Source organism: Polypterus senegalus, chromosome 13, assembly GCF_016835505.1.
Source record: "Polypterus senegalus isolate Bchr_013 chromosome 13, ASM1683550v1, whole genome shotgun sequence".
In the NCBI taxonomy this organism is placed as follows: Eukaryota; Metazoa; Chordata; class Cladistia; order Polypteriformes; family Polypteridae; genus Polypterus; species Polypterus senegalus.
The window spans coordinates 95,033,855-95,054,848 of record NC_053166.1 but is presented as its reverse complement, the minus strand read 5'-3'; the positions used below and the strand labels follow the sequence as shown (position 1 = coordinate 95,054,848).

Sequence of the window (20,994 nt, the reverse complement as noted above, 5' to 3'; positions counted from 1 at the left end):
CTCAATTATTTTCTGTCATGCCCCCCCTAGGAAGAAGAAAACATCTTGCGCCCCCCGCGCGACTATAAATAGTATCATTTGTCTATAAAATTGTTATAAGTACACCTCTGCATAACACTGTATCCTTATTAACGTATAAGAGAATAAAAAAAGAAAGAAATATGAACCAATTTACAACAAAGAATAGCTTTATTAAATGTAACAGAAAAGATTTAAAGTGCATTCTAAATTCAAAAAAAATGTAAAAGAAAAATAAAAAAACATGTTCCCCGAGGTCAAGGGGCGCACCCCACTATTTGAGAAACACTGGCGTACACACAGAAAAATCCAGAAGCAGGAATCTGTGCGTACGCAAACTTCCACGGCTCGTGAAAGCGCGTGCTGTCCCGCCCTAACTCCTCACAGAATTACGCCTCTTTGAATATACAAATCAATATAAATAGCCCTTAAGGTCAACGTTCTGTGAAAAGACAAATGCAAAACCACAAGGAAAAATAGAACAATTTAAATGAATACCAAGTGGAAGCAAGGAAAAACGTACTATTTGTTGGTTTAGACAATGGTATAAACAAGAAAAGGAAGTTGATCGAGTGACATAGCGTGTCGGGGAAAGTCAAAAGCTCAAGTTCACAAAGTCGCACAGTGCCCGAAATAAAAAAGAAGTTGCATATCAAAGTTGCCATAAAAAGGTGAGTCGTAGCCCACTGTCTGATAGTCGAATGAAAGCTTATTAGGGTACAGAGAAAAAAAAAGGCACACAGTGGGGAAAAATCATGAAATGTCAACTTTAATCTCGAAATTTCCACTTTAATCATGTAGTTTATTTTGTCATTAAAGTAGAACATCATAAACTTCATCCTTAAATCGTTTAATTTACTAGTTCCTCAAATCCTATCGTAACTAAAGTAGTATGTTAAATGCTTTGTTCTGTGTTTGATCTTCTATGTGCCCTGTGTGTTTGAATCACTACGTGATTCTTAAACCGACTTTCTCTAACTCCGACAGGACACAGAATCCATTACATTCATGATATTACAGCTCTCTGAATAACTAAAATACTGAGATGTATACGTGATATCATTTTCATGATGATAGGAATTAAAGCATGTTATTAAACATGGCAACACGGTGGCGTAGTGATTATGCGCAACCTTCAATAAAATAATTTATTGCAGCAGTACTGTCTCTTTCAAACGTACAAACCTCTAATTCCTGTTCTTCCTTTTCTTTCTCCAAATACCCAATTGCCACACAACCAGCTCTGTAATAGATGTTCAGCCATCTGTAAGCTTATAACGCCGATTCTTCAAAACTTTTAAGGAACATTGAAATATCTTCGTAGTACATGTTTAATTATTCTATCCTTCACGCCAGTGCCAGTGAAGCATACAGTGCAAGGCAGGAGCAATCTGTGAACAGAGCGCCAGAACCTTGCTAGCGTAGCGACACCGTGTCCTTTAATTATTAACACTATAGATTATTTAAATAAAGTTAAAGTTTTATCTGTATAATATAATAAACATATTTTGCTGCATTTCATCTTAAAAATGATATCGTCATCATATGTAAATACACGCTCAGGTTGTGAGATATTATAACTGTATCGCAAGTTTACAGTGAGGTAATTGTACTTATAAGTACAAACAGTTCTACAAGGAGCAGTTGATGGAGTCATTGATTGCGTTTAGAGCTGTTGGGATGAAACTGTTTCTGAACCGCGAGGTCCTTTCAGTAAAGGTTTTGAAGCGTTTGCCGTGTGAGAAGCAGTTCAAATAGGAAGCATGGCTAAGGCAGTGTGTGCTTGATGCTGTATACCAATAATTCAATTTTCCAATCAGCTGCTCCAAGTGGTGCAGTGAGATTAATATGGAAAAAGATGATCCACTGTGGCAACCCCTAATGGGAGCAGCTGAAAGAAGAAGAAGAAGGGGCAGTGAGAGTAACAACGCTAAAGCAGCTATGGTATTTTATTTAGACCATTCTGTAGACCATTATATTGTTACAGGTTAATTACAATCAGATGCATTAAACTAACAATATGTGGTTAATTTCAGTGTATTTATAAAGCCGCGTCATGGATGTGGATCTGAAAAAGAAGGATAAACCACACAGTAACAGTAGCATTGCTTTGACGCTGGATGCCACCCGAGCGGAATGCAAACCGAGCGGAGAACTTGCGTACAACAGGGTATGAGGTACTGTGGAAATGTGCGTGGCTTTACGCCAAATTTAGGTTTTATACATCGCGATTTGAACGTGGAAACGTTCTTACGCAACATTTCTGTGCATACGCACTGTTTATACATGAAGCCCCAGGGGATAACTATCACAAGTAAATATAAAGATCTTTTTCAATACAGTTTAGAAAGTGCTACGGAAAGTATCAAACAAGCTTTTAAGCAGATGTTCCACCCTCCATCTCGCCTCAGCAGAGAGTACTGTCAAAATGAACATCCACCATAAGCGGCTATGTCTATTCCAGAGTATCCCTATATGCATAAACAAATCATTCTTTAAGAAATTAGACTCAATCATATTGTCTTCCATCTGGAATTTGAAATGGCCACACATCCAAAAGGCAAATCTACAAAGATCTAAATCATAAGGTGGAATGGCACCTACCTAATCTTTCTCATTTACAGATAGGCAGCAAATATACACACAATAAAATCTTAGAAATTGGCAGAAGTTCATGAATTCTCACCAGCCTAGTTTGCAATGGAAAATGATTTCTGTTCTAAATCTCCTTTCTGTTCCCTCCTCAGTGCTCCAATCAATACTATCATGAATTTGCCAGCAATCAAGTCGTTTAGGAAATAGTTAAAATTAGAACCAATGCAGATACATTTCAAGGTAGAGAAACTCTTATATGTTGCTGCTATACATAATAATCACCTTCTCCACCTTCTCAGACCTACTTAGTATTTAACCTGTAGAAAACACTAGGGATAAAACATTTGGGAGATCTTTATAGAGAGATAACATATCTGCATCTAATGAACAAATATGCTCCATATGTAACTTTCCAGCTACTCAAGCTTTTACTCTATGGAAATTGTACATTTTGATAAAAGAATCGTACCCAGATTCCTACATCTCACATCAGTATCTATCCCAGAAGCTCTGTAATATTTTTTAGAAGTGCTGTCAAAAATTAAAACCTTAAGTGAACATAGGAAATGGTGGGAAAAGGATTTTTCATAGCAGCATCCCAGAAAAGGAGTGGAATTCAACTATACATAGCGTACACTGTAGTTTTATATACCCAAAGCATTTCATAATTCAGCAGAAGGTATCAATCAGTTTATCTTGTTTAAAATTATTTAAAATGTACCCTGCAATCCAGCCTCTAATGGCTGCTATCTAGTTCCATCGTCACTGACCTGCATGTTTTGGGAATGCACTAAATTAACATCATTGTGGACAAAAATCTTTACATACTTCTCAGCATTGGTGTTACAGTCATTAATGGATCATTAACAGTGATATTTGGATGGATTTAAAGGGCATAGGGATAAACTGATTGTAATAGCCTATATCATAACTACTAGCATGTGTGCTCAGCTTGCTCAACTGGAGGATTTTTCAAGTTCAGGTCTTTCTTCTATTTCTCTTTGTGGGTGGTTGAATGGGTGAGGGTTGAATCTTGTTTTACTTTTTTTCCTTTGTATGTCTGTTTTTCTTTTGTTTTCTTTGTATTACTTTTGAAGTATATGGTTGCATCTGCTATGTTGTTGTTGTTATTTGTGTGAGTATCATACCCTTGTAATGTTCTGCTTTTTGAAATTAAAAAAGAGATTTTCATCAAGAATTTTTCCATTTATACTTTTTAATTTTCTAGTTTTAATCATTACTTTTTAATTTAAAGCACCATGAGCTACACTGTTGTATAAAAAAGTGTTATATAAATAATTGTTGCTTTTTATATTTATTAAACAGTTTAATTTATTTTTGTATAGTGCTATTCAATGAGCATAGGCTCAAAGTGCTGTGACAAGTGTTCATGTGAAATGCAAAAACAATCTTTACTAGTTGTTAATTACATAATAAGTACATTTGAAGACTCAGATTTGTTTAAACAGACAGGAAAAGAAAGTAGTTTTAATGGATTAATATAAATGAAGCACAACAGTAGCTGTCCATTAATTAATTAGATCATTATATGTGACTTATATCGCCATAGCCAGGTAGCATATGATCAAATTTTATGATGCATGCTCTTTGTTAATACAGGCATTAACTTTGTATATAGTTCTAGGCTGATGCTGAGTACTCCATAAACCTATGTAGTTATTTTAAAGAAAAACCTTCCTAACTATCAGCTGAATATTTTATAAATTTAACTTGGTAGTACACAAATGTAGGAAACTATCATTTATGTATGTTTTATGTGAAATATCTTATAGCACAGTATATGTCACATATGCTTTGATTGATAATTGGGGTCAGATCAATTTGTTTAATTTAGAATACAGTGTACCTTGTCATACTTTTTCATTGTCTGTGCAAATTAAAGTACATCATCTACAGTGTGTCTCTTTTATTTAATTCAGTCCCAAGTGCTCTATTTCCTGCCAGGAATACCTGAATAATTAATGATGATAAATTTTAAAATGAAATAAATAACTTAGTCCATGTCTCCTATAGCCCTGAAGCCATGTAATGGTTGATGCAGTAGTATGAATGAATTCTGGTATTTCTAATCAAACACTACCCTAAAGATTTTCCTTTTTAATTTATTGCTATTTTATTTTGTAACTTTTTTTCTGTGTATACCATGACATCTGACACTCTTTCCTTTTGCCTTAGGGGTCAGCTGCCTGACTTGAACAAAATGATGGATAAGGAAGATTTTACAATGATGAAGAGAGCAATTTTTGGCACCCAGAGGCACAGTTTACCTCCAGTTTGTACACACAATATGCTTGATGACTCCACAGACCCTATCCTAAACAGCATTCGTCGAATGGGTCTCTTTAATAGCAGCTCTGACAGAGTTAAGGTGATTACATAGGAAAATGGCACATGAGTAACTTACATAGAACACTTTTACAAAGAAAGACTGCACTGTTAATTTACCCCTATTTTTTTTTTTTTTAAAAAAAGTTAATCTGTTGTTGTTTAGGTGATCTTCCACCCTGAGTTTTTGTCCTCTACCAGTCCTCTTCTTCCCATGGATTATGAAGAGTTTGTCAGGGGCTGTCATCTTGGAGTTTTTCCTTCCTATTATGAACCTTGGGGATATACACCTGGTAAGTGCAGTTAAATTCAACATGACAAAATTTGGTGTCCCATTCACCATTGAGTGACTTTCTGTGTTACTCTTTCTATAGCTGAGTGCACAGTTATGGGAATTCCCAGTGTATCAACCAATCTATCTGGCTTTGGCTGCTTCATGGAGGAGCATATTGCTGATCCCTCTGCCTATGGTGAGTTGATTGACATGGTCTATATATTGTATATTTATTAACTCAGATTTTGGGTGTAGTACTTTCTAGAAGTAAGGGCCATCAGTTTGATTATTTCTTGCTTCCTAGGTATCTACATTTTAGATCGGAGATTCCGTGGTGTTGATGAATCCTGCAATCAGCTGACATCCTTTCTGTACTCCTTTTGTCAACAAACTAGACGACAAAGAATTATTCAGCGTAATCGAACAGAACGACTCTCCGATTTGTTGGATTGGAAATATCTTGGACGAGTGAGTGATGATATATGGTTCTAGCAGTTAAAATTTCCTGACTTGAAAAAATAAACATTGATTGCTGTGAAGGAGTTGATTCATGTTCTTCTTATACATTAGATTAATTCCAGTTTTAAAAAACTGGCTGTATACCTCAGAATTTGGCTGATCAATTTGTTTTCTCTTTATGTTCTTAGTACTACATGTATGCTCGTCACATGGCACTGGCTAAAGCCTTCCCAGATAAATTCATCTATGAACCTCATGAGCCAAGCACGGTAAGGCACTGCACATTCATTTTAATTCAAATGTATGGGAGCATGTAGTATAACATCATGAACACATTGACTGAACAATTATTTAATGTCACTGTTTCCTTTGCAAACAGGTAATTGTCAGTTTTGATAATAACTATAAAGGTATTTGATATGAAATATGGTCAAACATCATTGAGTATCCTGCATTAAGCTGCATGTACCTCAGGTAGTTTGTTGATTAATGCAAGTTTGTTTTGCTCTGTTGGTTATCCTCTGTACCTCATAAGTCTTTATCAATTACTATATGTTCATAAATCTGCAAAACTTTACCGAACTTTTTTGATACTGTATACTCATCATTAAGTCTTAACAGCTATCTCATCAGATTATGAAATGTATATGAATTAGCTTTGCAAAATCAAAAAACATGTATTCACTGAATATTTTGTATTCTCATTTTCATAGTAATTTGTACTTGCACATTATGTTGCTTCTCTGACCTGAATCAAACATACATATCTACATAAATTATTTGGATCAGTTATTCAAATTATTTTTTGTCTAATATATTATATATTGGAGGTGCGGTGATGCACTGTTTAACTGTGTTGCCCTCCAGGACCATGTGGTTTCTATTGAAGTCTGTTCTTGGTCAATATCTGTACGGAGTTATAATTCCTGTGTATTTGTGGGCTTTTCTTTGTTGACTCCAGTTTCCAATTTAGTCCTACTACTTTTTTCATTCAGCTTACAGATCAAAATTCATTTAAAAATACACATCTTCTTACCTACAACCATATACTCTTCTTATCAGCAAAGAGGTGTTCTGACTCCTATCAGTCTTTTTTGGGTACAGTCTCTCTTGATGAAGGTTAATGCACTCCTGGCACCTGCTGGACTGTCTGCTAACTTTCATCCTTGGGGAGCATTGCACATTTCATTCCACAATGTAATTTTGTTACTTTTCATTTTTATACCTCTGTCCCTTCTTGCCCTTCTGCATGTAGAAACCCATGCTTTTTTAATACTGGCATGCATAGTTGCACTATACATGCCATGTTGGGGCTCCCTCTGTACAGGAGGCAGTGTGGTGAGCCTAGGAATCTTTTCCGGCAATCGGAAAGTTGCTACTTCGAATCCTGTAAATGCCAGAAGTGATTCTATTTCGTTGGTCACTTGAGCGAGGCCCTTAACCTGCAATTAATTTGTCCAGGGTATGATGTTAATTGGCATCAAGCCCTTCAAGCATGTCATCCAATTTGCAGGGAAAATGTGGGGTTGGTGGTAGGATTGGCACTCCAGCCACTGTTTTTTTTTTTTTAAAAAGTGTAGTGCAGAAGTGTCACCCATTCCACTCTGGTCCCAACCAGGTGCTTCAACGTGGGGTGGGTGCGGCAACACACTGTATCAGCGCATGCTCCCAATACCCTCTGTACAGGAAGTCTTTTTTCCTTGCCTTGCCCCGAGGTTCCCTTACCCTTGACAGTCTTTTTCAATGCCTGTTTTCCTTCCCTTCTAAAAAGGAAAAATGAATATTGCACCAAGTTGCATTTGTTTCAGAGGTTTATACAAGCAGTGTTGTGCAAGTTCACACCTCACAAGAACTAGCTCAAAGTTCAGTTCGCACAGATTAAAACGAATAAATTCACATTCATAGTTCACCATTTCAATTTTGAACTAGTTAATGTTCAGTTCATTTTCTATTTTTAAGGAGTGAGAATAAATGACCCATGAGTTTACTTTTTTCAATAATGCATGATTTATATTAGGCTTTTACAGTGTTCTTGAATAAAATGCTATAATTGTAAACACTTTTTTATTTAAATGTACTTTATTGACTGCGGTGGGCTGGCGCCCTGCCCAGGATTTGTTTCCTGCCTTGCGCCCTATGTTGGCTGGGATTGGCTCCAGCAGACCCCTGTGACCCTGTAGTTAGGATTTAGCAGGTTGGATAATGGATGGATGGATACTTTATTGAGTTATGCCCAGCAACAAACACGTATAACCATATATGCTAATGTCCTCCTGGTCAAAAAAGAAATTAAATAGATGCAAGTATACATATAAATCACTGCTCTATTTCCAACCATGTGACACAAATGGTGACTGTGGAGCCAGCGTGTAGGTGAACTAACCTATTACACTGCCGTCAAAATTCACGTAAAGTGGCCTTGTGAAGTACAGCATTTTCTTAAAAGTGAAAGCAGAGCTTCACCGCGTGCTCATGTCAGCAGGGGTGCAGCATAAGCACAAGCAGGCAGACGCAGACAGTGCAATATTTGATTTTACGTTATTTTTTCCGAATACAAATAAATGGCAAAAAAGTTGTACGAAATAAATATTTGTAAAAATCCACTATTTGTGCCTTTCTGAATACCGGATTCGGATTAGGATTCGGCTCCACCCCTACATTACAGGGTAAGGCAAAACGTTTAATCTGGACCTAAACCAGATCCAGAATGTCATATAAAACTGAACTAGCTCACATTCAAGTTCTTCACTTGCAAATACGTTACGTTAAGTTCACTGTTCTTAGAAAAATGAGCTTGTTCAATGAACGCGCTCTTTTGAACTAGTTCATGCTCAACACTGGATACAATTTAGCTGCTTAAATATACAGCAATACAACAAGTAAGCAAAAACCTCTTCAGATCTTCTTCTTCTTTTAGTTAGGGGTTTCCACAATGGATCATCTTTTTCCATATCTTCCTGTCCTCTGCATCTTGCTCTGTTACACCTATCACCTGTATGTCCTCTCTCACCATATCCATAAACCTTCTCTTAGGCGTTCCTCTTCTCCTCTTCCCTGGCAGCTCTATCCTTAGCATCCTTCTCCCAATATACACAACATCTCTTACCTACACATGTCCAAACCAATGCATCTGACTTTGTCTCCAAATCGTCCAACCTGACCTGACCCTCTAATGTACTCGTTCCTAATCCTATCCATCCTCGTCACACCCAATGCAAACCTTAGCATCTTTAACTCTGCCACCTCCAGCTCAGTCTCCTGTTTTTTGGTCAGTGCCACAGTCTCCAACCCATATAACATAGCTGGTCTCACTACTTTCCTGTAGATCTTCCCTTTCACTCTTGCTAATACCCGTCTGTTACAAAGTACTCCTGACACTCTTCTCTTCTCTCATTTTTCACTTTTCTTCCACAATCCCCGTTACCCTGTACTTGTGATTTTGTGTATTTAAACTAATACACCTTTGCCAACTCTACTCCCTGCATCCTCACCATTCCTCTGACCTCCCTGTCATTTACAAACATGTATTCTGTCTTGTTCCTACTGACCTTCATTCCTCTCCTCTCTAGAGCATATCTCCACCTCTCCAGGATCTCCTCAATCTGCTCCCTACACTCGCTACAGATCAAAATGTCATCAGCAAAGATCATAGTGCACAGGGATTCCTGTCTAGTCTTGTCTGTCAACCTGTCCATCACCATTCCAAATAAAAAAGGGCTTAGAGCTGATACTTGATGTAATCCCACCCCCACTAAATGAAAATTAAAAAAACATCTCTAGTTTACTAACTCTTCATTGTAAACATCCTGTGTGTCCTTGCGTCCTGAGCCTTTTACTGAAGTGCCAGAACACTATGAAACTTTAAATATTATGATCAAAGAAATCTATGATCTGAAATCTGCCCAGGTTATTAATCAATATCAGGTCTAGAAAGATTTTTCCTCCTATTGGAGTTTTGATATACTTGGTCAAGAGGCAATCCTTGATTACACCTATTAGTTCCTGCTTCTGTGCTACATAATTTGCTGGGTCTTTGTATCTTATATTTGGATAATTAAAATCCCTTTTACTATAACAGTGTTGCCATTTAAACTTGTTTTGAGATTAGATTAGATGTATTAATCCCAGGGGAAAATTCAGATACACAGAGCACCAGAAACATTAAAAAACAAGGATATAGACTAATGGGACAAATAACATAGCCAGTCAGTCAATCAAGTTATAAATAAATAAAATAATAAAATTAAGTAAATGTATATTATGCAGATGTTTCAAAATTTAAGTTAATTAGTACATAGTACATAATACAGAATTGCCAGATAGCAATGGGCAGAAAAGACCCCAAAGGCTTCTTAGCACACTCTTGTGGAATAAACCTGTGGTTAAAAGAGAACCTCCATGAGGAGATGGAGGGGATTTTTCATGATGGAATCTAATTTTGCCAACATCTTCTTTTCTACAACAGGTTTCAATGTGTCCAGGGTGATGGAGCAGACTTTCCTGATAAGTTTGTTCAAGCATTGTGCATCTTTTAAGATCAAATTTCTTCCCAGGAAACCAGTATAAAACAACACTCTGGCTACTTTGGATGAATAGAACATTTCCAGTAGCTTTCTGCATACATCAAAATACCTGAGTCTCCTTAGGAAGTACAGTGTGCTCTGACCCTTCTTGTACAGTGCCACTCAGTTGTCACTCCAGTCCAGTTTGTTGTTCATGTGAACCTCCAGATACTTGTAGCTCTGCACCACTTCATGTTCTCCCCTGGTGACTGGTCTGAGAGGCTTCTTCGCATGTTGCAAGTTCACCATCAGCTCTTTCGTTTTGCTGATATTGAGTTGCCTGTTGTTGTCGTCCCTGTACCAGAAGGCAAAGCCCTTCACAACCTTCCTGCACTCTGACTTGTTTCCATTATTAATGCAGTCTGTAAAGGAGGAGTTATCTGAAAATTGGTGTAGATGGCAAGCACTGGTATGGTGCCTAATGTCTTTTGTGTAGAGGGTAAGCTGGAAGGGAGACAGGACAGTTCCCCGAGGTGCTCCACCATTTCTGACACACAGTCCCTCAGACTCACAAACTGCTCTCTGTTGGTTAGGTAGTCCATGATCCACAAGCCTGTGGGAGTTTCATGATTCAAAGCCTTCAGCTTTTACCCCAGTCAATGAATTTTAATGGTGTTAAAGGCACTGGGAAAATCAAAGAGCATTATCCTGACTGTGGTGCTAGCTTTATCCATGTGGGAGTAAGCTCTGTGGAGCATGTAGATCGGAGCATCCTCCAAACCTATATTTGCCTTGATAGGCAAACTGCAGAGTATGCAGATGTTCTGAAACTGTAGTTGTTTTAGTACCAGCCTGTCAAAGGTCTTAATGATTTATGAAGAAAGAGCAACTGGCCTAAAGTCCTTGGGCTCACTGGCATTACATTTCTATGGCACTGGTAGATAGATGGATAGATAGATAGATAGATACATACATACATACATAAATACATAGATACATACATACTTTCTTTCTTTCTTTCTTTATTAATCCCAAGGGGAAATTCACATACTCCAGCAGCAGCATACTGATAAAAAACAATATTAAATTAAAGTGATAAAAATGCAGGTAAAAAAAAGACAATAACTTTGTATTATGTTAACGTTTACCCTGCAATGGGTGGAACTGAAGAGACACATAGTATGCGGGAGGAACGATCTTCTCAGTCTGTCAGTGGAGCAGGATAGTGACAGCAGTCTGTCGCTGAAGCTGCTCCTCTGTCTTGAGATGATACTGTTCATTGGATGCAGTGGATTCTCCATGATTGACAGGAGCCTGCTCAACGCCCATCACTTTGCCATGGATGCCAAGCTGTCCAGATCCATGCCTACAATAGAGCCTGCCTTCCTCACCAGTTTGTCCAGGTGTGAGATGTCCGTCCTCTTTATGCTGCTTCCCCAGCACACCACCGCATAAAAGAGGGCACTCACCACAGCCGTCTGATAGAACATCTGCAGCATCTTATTGCAGATGTTGAAGGATGCTAGTCTTCTAAGGAAGTATTGTTGGCTCTGTCTTCTCTTGCACAGAGCATCAGTATTGGCAGTCCAGTCCAATTTATCATCCAGCTGCACTCCCAGGTATTTATAGGTCTGTATCCTCTGCACACAGCCTCCTCTGATAATCACGGGGGCCTGGGTCTCCTAAAATCCACCACTAGATCCTTGATTTTGCTAGTGTTCAAGTGTAAGTGGTATGAGTCGCAGCATTTAACAAAGTCCTTGATTAGGTTCCTATAGTCCTCCTCCTGCCCACTCCTGATGCAGCCCACAATAGCAGTGTCGTCAGCGAACTTTTGCACGTGGCAGGACTCCAAGTTGTATTGAAAGTCCGATGTATATAGGCTAAACAGGACCGGAGAAAGCACAGTCACCTGCGGCGCTCCTGCATCCTGGGACCACACGGGATGTTTTCCACAGGGGAGAACCTTCTGAAAATTCAGGGAAAGGGAGAACAGGTGCTGAAGGACCCCACAAACCTGGTTGATGCATGTTTTCAGCACCCTGGGGCTCTTTCCATCTAGCCCTAAAGACTAGTTTATTAAGCGTTAACCCAGTTCTGTCCTCACTTCATCAATAGAGACACACAGTCCAGGAAGTGGAGGGTGGCAGGAGACCACAGATGCTGTAGTGGGATTTCCTCTTATTCTGCTTTTTCTGCTCTGACTGCATCCGCTTGATTTCATTCTTATCTCCAGACCTGAATTTTTTCTTGTTCATATTTAGTAGGGCTTTGAAGTCTTTTATAATCCATGGCTTGTTGTTGGGAAAACTGCGCAGGTACTTGTTTTTGTGGGGACTGTGTTATCCACACAAAACCTGATGTAGTCTTTGATACCTATGTTCATGCCATGTGACTCATAAAGCATATCCTAGTCAGTACTGTCAAAGGCATCCTTCAGAGCCCCCTCAGCCTTTGTTTTCCATTCCTGCATGGTCCTTGTGATGACTGGTAGCCACTGGACAATGGGTTTTTATGCGGGTATGAGCTGTACCAAATTATGGTCCAAGTGGCCTAAAGGTGGCAAAAAATTGAGTTATATACCTCTTTAACATAGGCATATTACATTCCAGGGCCCTGTGTTCTCTTGTTGTACAGTCCACAAACTGGTAAAAATTGGTGAGGGTAGAGGAAAATAAAACAAGGTAAATGTCCCCAGAAATTGTGAAGAAAGCACTGGGATAGTCAGTAGTGAGTTTGCCTATTACAGAATATACTGTGCCTGTTGTGATTGCCACTGTGGGGGAGATATAATTATCCATATAATAAGGTAGTAAGGCCACCACAAACAGCTCAACATTCAGGCCGTATACTTGGTTAGTTTCATACACATATCTTTTGTTTGACTTGTATTTGACCTGCAGAATCCTTTTAGTGTATAATTATGGAGCAATCATTGGAACTTTTTTAGTTTCACATCAAAGAAAGCCTTTTAAAAGCCAAAGGTTTATTGAATTAGTTTCTAATCTCTTCTTACCAAAGTCACATAGGCACTCTGATTTTGAGTGGAGGAAAGACTGGCCAAGGCAAGAATTATGAAAGGAGTTTTATTTTGTGTGCCCCTGCTTAGCTTCAGTCAACTAAATAGCTCATGATCCATTTAATCGTATTGAAAAGTACTCCTGCATAATTGTGTAGGACTGCATTATATTTAAAAATATGCAAATAATCAACCATATTCCACATTATGCCAAAAAATAAATTATTTAAAGCTTTGTGAATTGAAAAGTCAAGCAAACTGTATTGAATAGAAATTAAGGTGTTGCTGTTAGCAACAGATTCAGAAACTTCAGCACAGCAATGTTTATTCTGTGAGTCATTGAGTATAAGTACAGTTAAGAATGAAGAGTGACAAACACTGGCTTTAATATGTTAGGTGGAAGCACAAATATTAATTTTGCAAGAAACATTAACCATACAATGATCAGCCACAACATTAAAACCTCCAGCCTAATATTGAGTAGGTACCCCTCATGCTCCCAGAACAGCTCTGACCCAATGAGGCATGGTCTCCACATGACGTCTGAAGGTGTCTTGTGGTATCTGACACCAAACGTTAACAGAAGGTCCTTTAAGTCCTGAAGTTGCAAGGTGGGGCCTTTATAAATCGGACTTATTTTTCCAACAATTCCGCAGGAGCTCAATTGGATTGAGATCTGGCAAATTTGTAGGCCAAGTCAACACCTTGAACTCTGTCATGTTTCCTTAACAATTTTTGCAGTGTGACAGGGTGCATTATCCCATTGAAAGAGGTTACTGCTATGCCACCATTGCCATGAAAAGGGTGAAGGTGGTCTGCAACAGTCTTTAGGTAGGTGGTATGTGTCAAAGTAAAATCCACATGAATGCCAGGACCCATGATTTCCCAGCAGATCATGGTACAGAGTATCACACTGCCTCTGTTTAGTTGCCTCTTCCTCATAGTGAATAATGCCGCCATCTCTAATCCAGGTAAATGACACGCATGCACCCAGCTATCCACATGAAATAAAAGAAAACATAATTCATCTGTCCAGGCCACTTTCTTCTATTGCTCCATGGTCAAGTTCAGATGCTCACATGCCATTTGTAGACACTTTTATGGTGTATAGAGGTCTGCATGAGTACTATGACCAGTCTGTGGCTATGCAGCAAATTGCGATGCACTGTTAGTTAAGACATCTTTTTCTCATGTCCAGCGTTGATTTTTTCAGCAGTTTGTGCTACAATGCTCTTCTGTGGGATCGGACCAGACAGGCTAGCCTTTATCCCCATGTGCATCAATGTACTTTGGGTGCCCATGACCCTGTTACTGTTTCATGGTTGTCCTTGCTTGGACTACTTTTAGTAAATACTAACACTCCATACCAAGAACACCCCAAAAGACTATTTTTGGAGAGGCATGGATTCAGTTGTCTAGCCGTTACAATTTGGTCTTTGCCAAAGTTGTTCAGATCGTTAGTCTTACCCATTTTTCTTGCTTTTCTATTTCACTTGCTGCCTAATGTATCCCACCACATGACAGGTGTTGTTGAAGTGAGATAATTGATGTTATTCCTTTCACTTGTTAGTGGTTTTAATGTTGTGACAGACTGGTGTACAGTAATCCCTCCTCGATCGTGGGGGTTGCGTTCCACACCCCCCCGCGATAGGTGAAAATCCGCGAAGTAGAAACCATATGTTTGTATGGTTATTTTTATATATTTTAAGCCCTTATAAACTCTCCCACACTGTTTATAAACATTCCCTGTACAGTTATACAGCATAATCCCTTTGTATTCTCTTAGATATTAGGTAAGAGTCATTGAAATTATGTATATAAACACACTGTTTATATACAGTAAAACCTAAATATTATTTCAAAGATATCGAGTGTCTCCGATATCACATATGTTACAGCCATTACGATAGACAGGCCATCAGCAATAAATACGTACAATGCAAGAAAAATAGTATACAGTAAATGTGTGTACACTGACACTAAACGTACGTACATGTACCAAGTACTGTAAGTGAAAAAATAATTATAGTTACTCACCAACAATGACACGATGACTTGTCCTTTAACAATGAATTTAATTTTACTGCACAACAAAGGAGAGCATTACAGCCCTTCTAAAGGAGCCACTTCAGGCGATTGTGTAGCACTGCCATTGTTCTTCTTCTGGCAGTCTTAAATCCAAACCCCTAAAGCAGATTCCATCTAGACTACTGCCTTATTACATCCACTTACAACTCATTTTGCACCCTGGTTAAAAGGACACTGCGGCCGTAGATCTTATATTCCTTTCCTACTTTTTAAATAATTAAAAGAATTGTAGCCTCATTGATGCTGTAATGGCATCCTACAGTGGTGTAGCTTTTCCCATCCTTCAACAAATGCAAAACGTTCACCTTTTCGGCAATCGTTAACATCTTCCGTTTGCTCTTGGGCACGGCCCCTGAAGCAGTAGCAGATCGTTTTGGAGCCATAATGAAGGGCTTGACTATGCACAAAGATAAACACAAAAGAGCACAAAAGTTAACTCTTTACACAGCGAAACACATTGATGCTGAATGAGCGAGACGAGACTTCCTGGTTAACACTGCATTCAGCACACAGGAACTTAACTGCGTGCTCTGATTGGTTAGCTTCTCAGTCATCCACCAATAGCGTCCCTTGTATGAAATCAACTGGGCAAACCAACTGAGGAAGCATGTACAGGAAGTAAAAAGACACATTGTCCGCAGAACCTGCGAAGCAGCGAAAAATCCGCATTATATATTTAGTTATGCTTACATATAAAATCCGCGATAGAGTGAAGCCGCGAATTTCGAAGCGCGATATAGGGAGGGATTACTGTATACTTTTTGAAGCTTAGTATATTATTCATGTATAAAATAAACCAATGAGAGTACAAATCAAAACTTCAGCATAATCCAGAACACTAGTACAGAGAGACTTACAAACATATTTGTATGTGTTTAGTTGAACTCATCATATAAAATAGGTTCAGTTGTTTTTTGCCTGTGTAAACTGATTGTTTTTCTTTTTTTAGAAGTTAAGAAATAATACATTTTCTGGCAGTTGTTAAAGTGCTTTTACTTTGAACTGACTGGCAACCAAGCAATCTTTATGACCTTTTTCTTTTTTTCTTTCTTTTTTTAATATTATAGGTTCAGGGATTCAAATATCCACGTCCGGCTTCTGTCCCACCATCTCCTTCACTGTCTCGACATTCTTCACCTCATCACAGTGAGACGGAAGAAGATGATGAGCGCTATGATGAGGACCTTGAAGCAGAGAAAGACAGACAGAATATTAAGCCAGTAGCAATGATGACAATGAATGTGTCACTGAATTCTGGCTCTGACTGGCGCAGATGTAATAGTAAGAAAGGATCTGTGGACCTGGGAAGCAATGCCACCAGCACGGCCTCTTCAATGACTAGTTCAGCCAGTTCCCCCACTGAACTTTGCTCACCAAGTAGCTCCATTATTGATGAGAGGAATTAGAAAGGTGCCAGTTTGTATTTTGCAAAAAAAAAAAAAAAAGATGGCGCATTTAGATGGTTGAGGAAAATAACTTGTCCTTCTAGAAAGACACAGAGATAGCTGTTTCTTCTTTCCACCTTCACTAGGTTACCATAAAGCAATTTTCAGTGCCTTTCCCCTCAGTGCTGAATCTCTGCCCATTTTTTTTTCACTTCATCTTAAACTGCATGCATTGCTTCTAAACAAATGTTTTCATGCTCATATGACGATATTCTTCCAAATACTGTATGAGTTAAATGCTTCATATTATTTATTAATATTTAAAATAAAAATGTCTATTGTGTGGTTTATATGACAGAATTATTTTAAAAATTATTTTGGTGTATAAATGAAAGCACTAGATTTCATATTTAGGCAAATATGTGTTATGCGAATTTTTATCTCCACATTTTGTGCTGGCACAGTATTGATACACCAGTTTATAGTCACTTTCTCTCATGCTTTTATGTTTGTTCTGTTCTATTGGTTTGAATGGAAAGGACGCATGCTCCTTTACATTTTCATTTCTGTTTATGTGGTCAGCACAATCTAATTATAGTTCATCCTTCTGTTTTGTAAACATTTACACCTCATGAAGGCCTTCCGTCATTCACGCAAACTTTCATTAGAGGTGTGTTAATTCTGTTTAGAAGATCCCTGATTTTTATGTTAGCCACATTAGCAGAAAGTCTCAGAATGATAGAGTTCTATGACTTTGATCATATTGGGCACATTACACCCCAAACTGAGTTGCTTTTTAGTGCTCATATAGTAAATGTTTCATGCATCCGCAAAATATTCTTCAATTTAATAATTTACAGAAACCTTCAAAATATTTCTGGCTGTTGTAAATGACAAAAACACCTACAGCTTTTTTTTTTTTTTTTTTTCAAAATAGCTGCAGCTTATCATTTTCTAACATGATTTGTTTAAGTTTAATGTAAAGTACAATACAAATTCACGATTTAATATAACATGAGAGGATTAGGTTCTTGTGCCCCCAAGGGGCAAGAGAAAAATTTGTCAAGAAATCATTCTGTATTACCTGCTGAAAATGTTTTTGCACTTGATGAGCAAATGAACAGAAAGTGAATCTGATCAAACATGAAGTAAGTTAAAGGAATCCCAGGACTTCTGCAACACTGTTACTGATGATGTGAGAAATTAATTTATTGTTTTGTATTTTTTTTTCTTGTTTTAGTTAAGTTATTTAAACAGGTGTTTAATTATACTGTGATTGGCATAAATAAAAAAGCTGTAAATAACCAGTGCACAAGTTCTAGCACTATGTGCTTTGAAAATGTATGCTTGTGAAAGGAAAAGATATCTAATCTTAATAGGACAATGGAGGTTTGAAGTAATAGAGGCCATTAAAGAAGGTGAGTTCAATGCAGATATCATTGCAGGTTTGAATTCATCCATTTTTTCAAGTTTTACAGCCTTGGAAATTTTATAGAAAAATTCTTGTCATATAGCATTACTTATAAAATCCAGTGTGAAAAAAAGTGCAAAAGGTGACTCAGAGAGAAGCATACCACTGTCATAGCTGACATTTAGCAGAAGGGGCTCCAGTATGATTAAAATAGAAAGTATGTGATGTCATAGTAAGCCAGTTTCTGAACAACTCCAGTTGTCATGTTTATGATTTACTGTATACAGATGGTGTTACTACTACTGTCTTGCCACTTGTTTCAGTTAACTGAGAAAACATGGTGAAGTGAGGTTTGTTGCCATAACTACAGTGCTGTCTTGCCTCCTGAAAGACTGTTTCTTTTTGTTTTGAACAAACATACTAAAGAAGTAAAATAGTCCTTTATTATTTCAGTGTACATATGTCGCATAATGCCTGTAGACAATAAAAAAAAAATCTGCTTTGAAAATGGTAGTGTTTATTCCTGCTTCAGGTTTGTATCTTTCCTTGACTTAGTTTTATTTGGCCTCTCTGCTTACTTATGTAGGTGTGTACTATGGCAGATTTATTTTAAACAAACAACCTGAAAGCGAAGTTCAGTCATTGAAATTGTAAAATCCAAGTTCTCTCAGCAGGGAATGGCATGGCCCCTATTTTTTGTTTATGTTGAAAAAGAAGTGATATTAGTAGACAGAATATCTGTATCTGCAAACCCCCAAAAACAATTACATCATACACTTCACATGGTCTGTTCTTTCCTGTCCACCATACAGCCCAGATCTTACACCCTGCAGTTCCTATCTATGGGAAAAGGAATGGAAGTGATGAAGAAGTTCCTGAGGAAGAGGCTTTATGTGCAGTATTCAAAATGGCAGTAGAAGAGGATTACACACATTTGCTTTCACCGGTTCAAGGCCATTTAAGGGAGAGAGAACATAGAGTAAAAAAAAATAATAGTATAAAATCATTTTCTTAAGTATACCATAGAAACATGTAAAAAGATAATGTGAAAATACTGAAGCAGCAAAGCAAAACACATTTGTGTCATTGCCAAAACATTTGGCCACAACTGTAGGGCTACATGGGTCTTAGGTCAACAAGAATTCTGCTGCTGAAAATGTGGAGAAGCATAGAAAAACCAACCTGAACTTTCCATTTGTTGTTTACAGGTGACAGATGAAACCGCCTAAGAGGAAAGGTGTTTTTTTTTATCATTCAAATGTATTTGGGATTCAGTAATGGTGTGCAATTTATCTGCCACATCTAGTGCTGAATGTGTTCATGACATGCATCATGCATGCAGTGTTCTTGAGTGTGTTTTGGTGACTGATATAACAGGACACAAGAGAGACTGGAGGAAAAGTTTCATCTATTATAACAGTAACTTCCATTCCATGTTTTCTTGTCCATCACCTTCTGGTGAAGTCAGGATAAAAGGACCAGAATACGGAAAGGCACCGTCATTTGACCAGCAGTACTGCTGAGGAATACATTCTTTCACTGTTTTTGAAACAATATTAAGCCATACACAATCCTTTTCAATAAATGGGGTTTTCCCAAATAAGGCCCCAACTCGTTTTAATCTCCTTATGTCATTTATTACACATCATAAAATCTGAAGATTATGAAGATATTCTTAAACACCATATCCCCACATTTTGAAACTGGGTCACTGTTAGAAGTGTTGGATCCTCCAGCATGATAATGATCCTGAGAATCATCCAAAAGCATTCAGGAATGGATTTGGATGAAGCACTAGATCATTGAGCTCAAAAGTATTATGGAAACTGAAAACAGTAGGAAGATATGGGATCCTCCTTACATTGAAAAATAACCTCTATTTTCAGTTCAAGAATGGTGAAGCATGTCACTGGATGATTAAATGAAGTACTAATTCTTGGTTGCAAATATTTTTAGTTTTTTTTTTTTTAAGTAAATACCAAGATTTAGGTTTTGTTTTCTAATTTTTAAAGCTGTGAATAAAACTAATAGAAGTAAGAACTCCATTGTTTTGTTTCCATTTACTTTAAAGATAAGGTTAAAACTAAAATTTGACAGCCACAAGAAGAATGCCAGATTTATATTAGACTGCCTGGCGTAAGTGCACAGGAAATGTAGCCAGCGCTAATCGTCAACATGTCTTGTAAAATTCTTTTACCACTCTTTTCACTCTAAGTATCTGACTGTTAGACATTTAAACTCTTGCTGTCTAGATGAGAAATGGCCCAAACTGTCAGTTTGTTACTTCATGTTAATGTGTTCTGCAGCTTTTACTTCTTCCTATACTTTGTTTAATTTAACACTGTAAATATCTCTTTCATAAATGTATATTTAGGTTTTGGAGCTGTATTGTGTTGCCTCTTTGCATATGAATATTTTTGACTGCTCAAAAGGTTTCTCCTTCAGTACAAAGCAGTAGTGTCACTCTGATGTTAGCTTTTGAAATATAATTTTGCTTAAATTTCATTTGCATTTTTTTGTCATGTTGTAATACTTATTTTCTGTCCCTTTTTAACTATTCAGGTTTATTGGGAGAAAAATACGTTTGACTTCATTTCTTTATGTAGCCACACGATGGCAGTACATTGTAAAAATGCAATGAGTTGCCATCCACGTTTGCAGTTTCCCCTGCTGCCTGGCTGTTTATTTTATGAGCTGCCTATACAGCTAGCTGTGTGTGTTTTAAAATGTGATTCAAATTTCCACAGCACTGTTTGTTGAAGAAATCTGATTTGTGGCAAATAGAATCTGATACATGGGCTTTCTCCCCTTTATTAAATTCCAAAGTTCAAAAAACTGTCTTGTGCTGACTGGCCAACTTGAGATACGGTTGTAAGGTAACTAGCATTAATAATAAA

General features: G+C 37.7%; 1 protein-coding gene across 1 annotated transcript in view; it reads left to right on the top strand.

The window, feature by feature from the left end:
* gys1 (glycogen synthase 1 (muscle)) overlaps positions 1 to 18,607 on the top strand; it is an 83,271-nt gene extending 64,664 nt beyond the window's left edge. Inside the window, exons 11-16 of the mRNA XM_039776119.1 lie at positions 4,810 to 5,002; positions 5,126 to 5,252; positions 5,334 to 5,429; positions 5,538 to 5,701; positions 5,881 to 5,961; positions 16,369 to 18,607. Of these exons, the coding sequence (XP_039632053.1) occupies positions 4,810 to 5,002; positions 5,126 to 5,252; positions 5,334 to 5,429; positions 5,538 to 5,701; positions 5,881 to 5,961; positions 16,369 to 16,707 (1,000 nt within the window). The 3' untranslated portion in view covers positions 16,708 to 18,607. The remainder of the gene's footprint in view (positions 1 to 4,809; positions 5,003 to 5,125; positions 5,253 to 5,333; positions 5,430 to 5,537; positions 5,702 to 5,880; positions 5,962 to 16,368) is intronic.
* Positions 18,608 to 20,994: the final 2,387 nt, after the last annotated feature.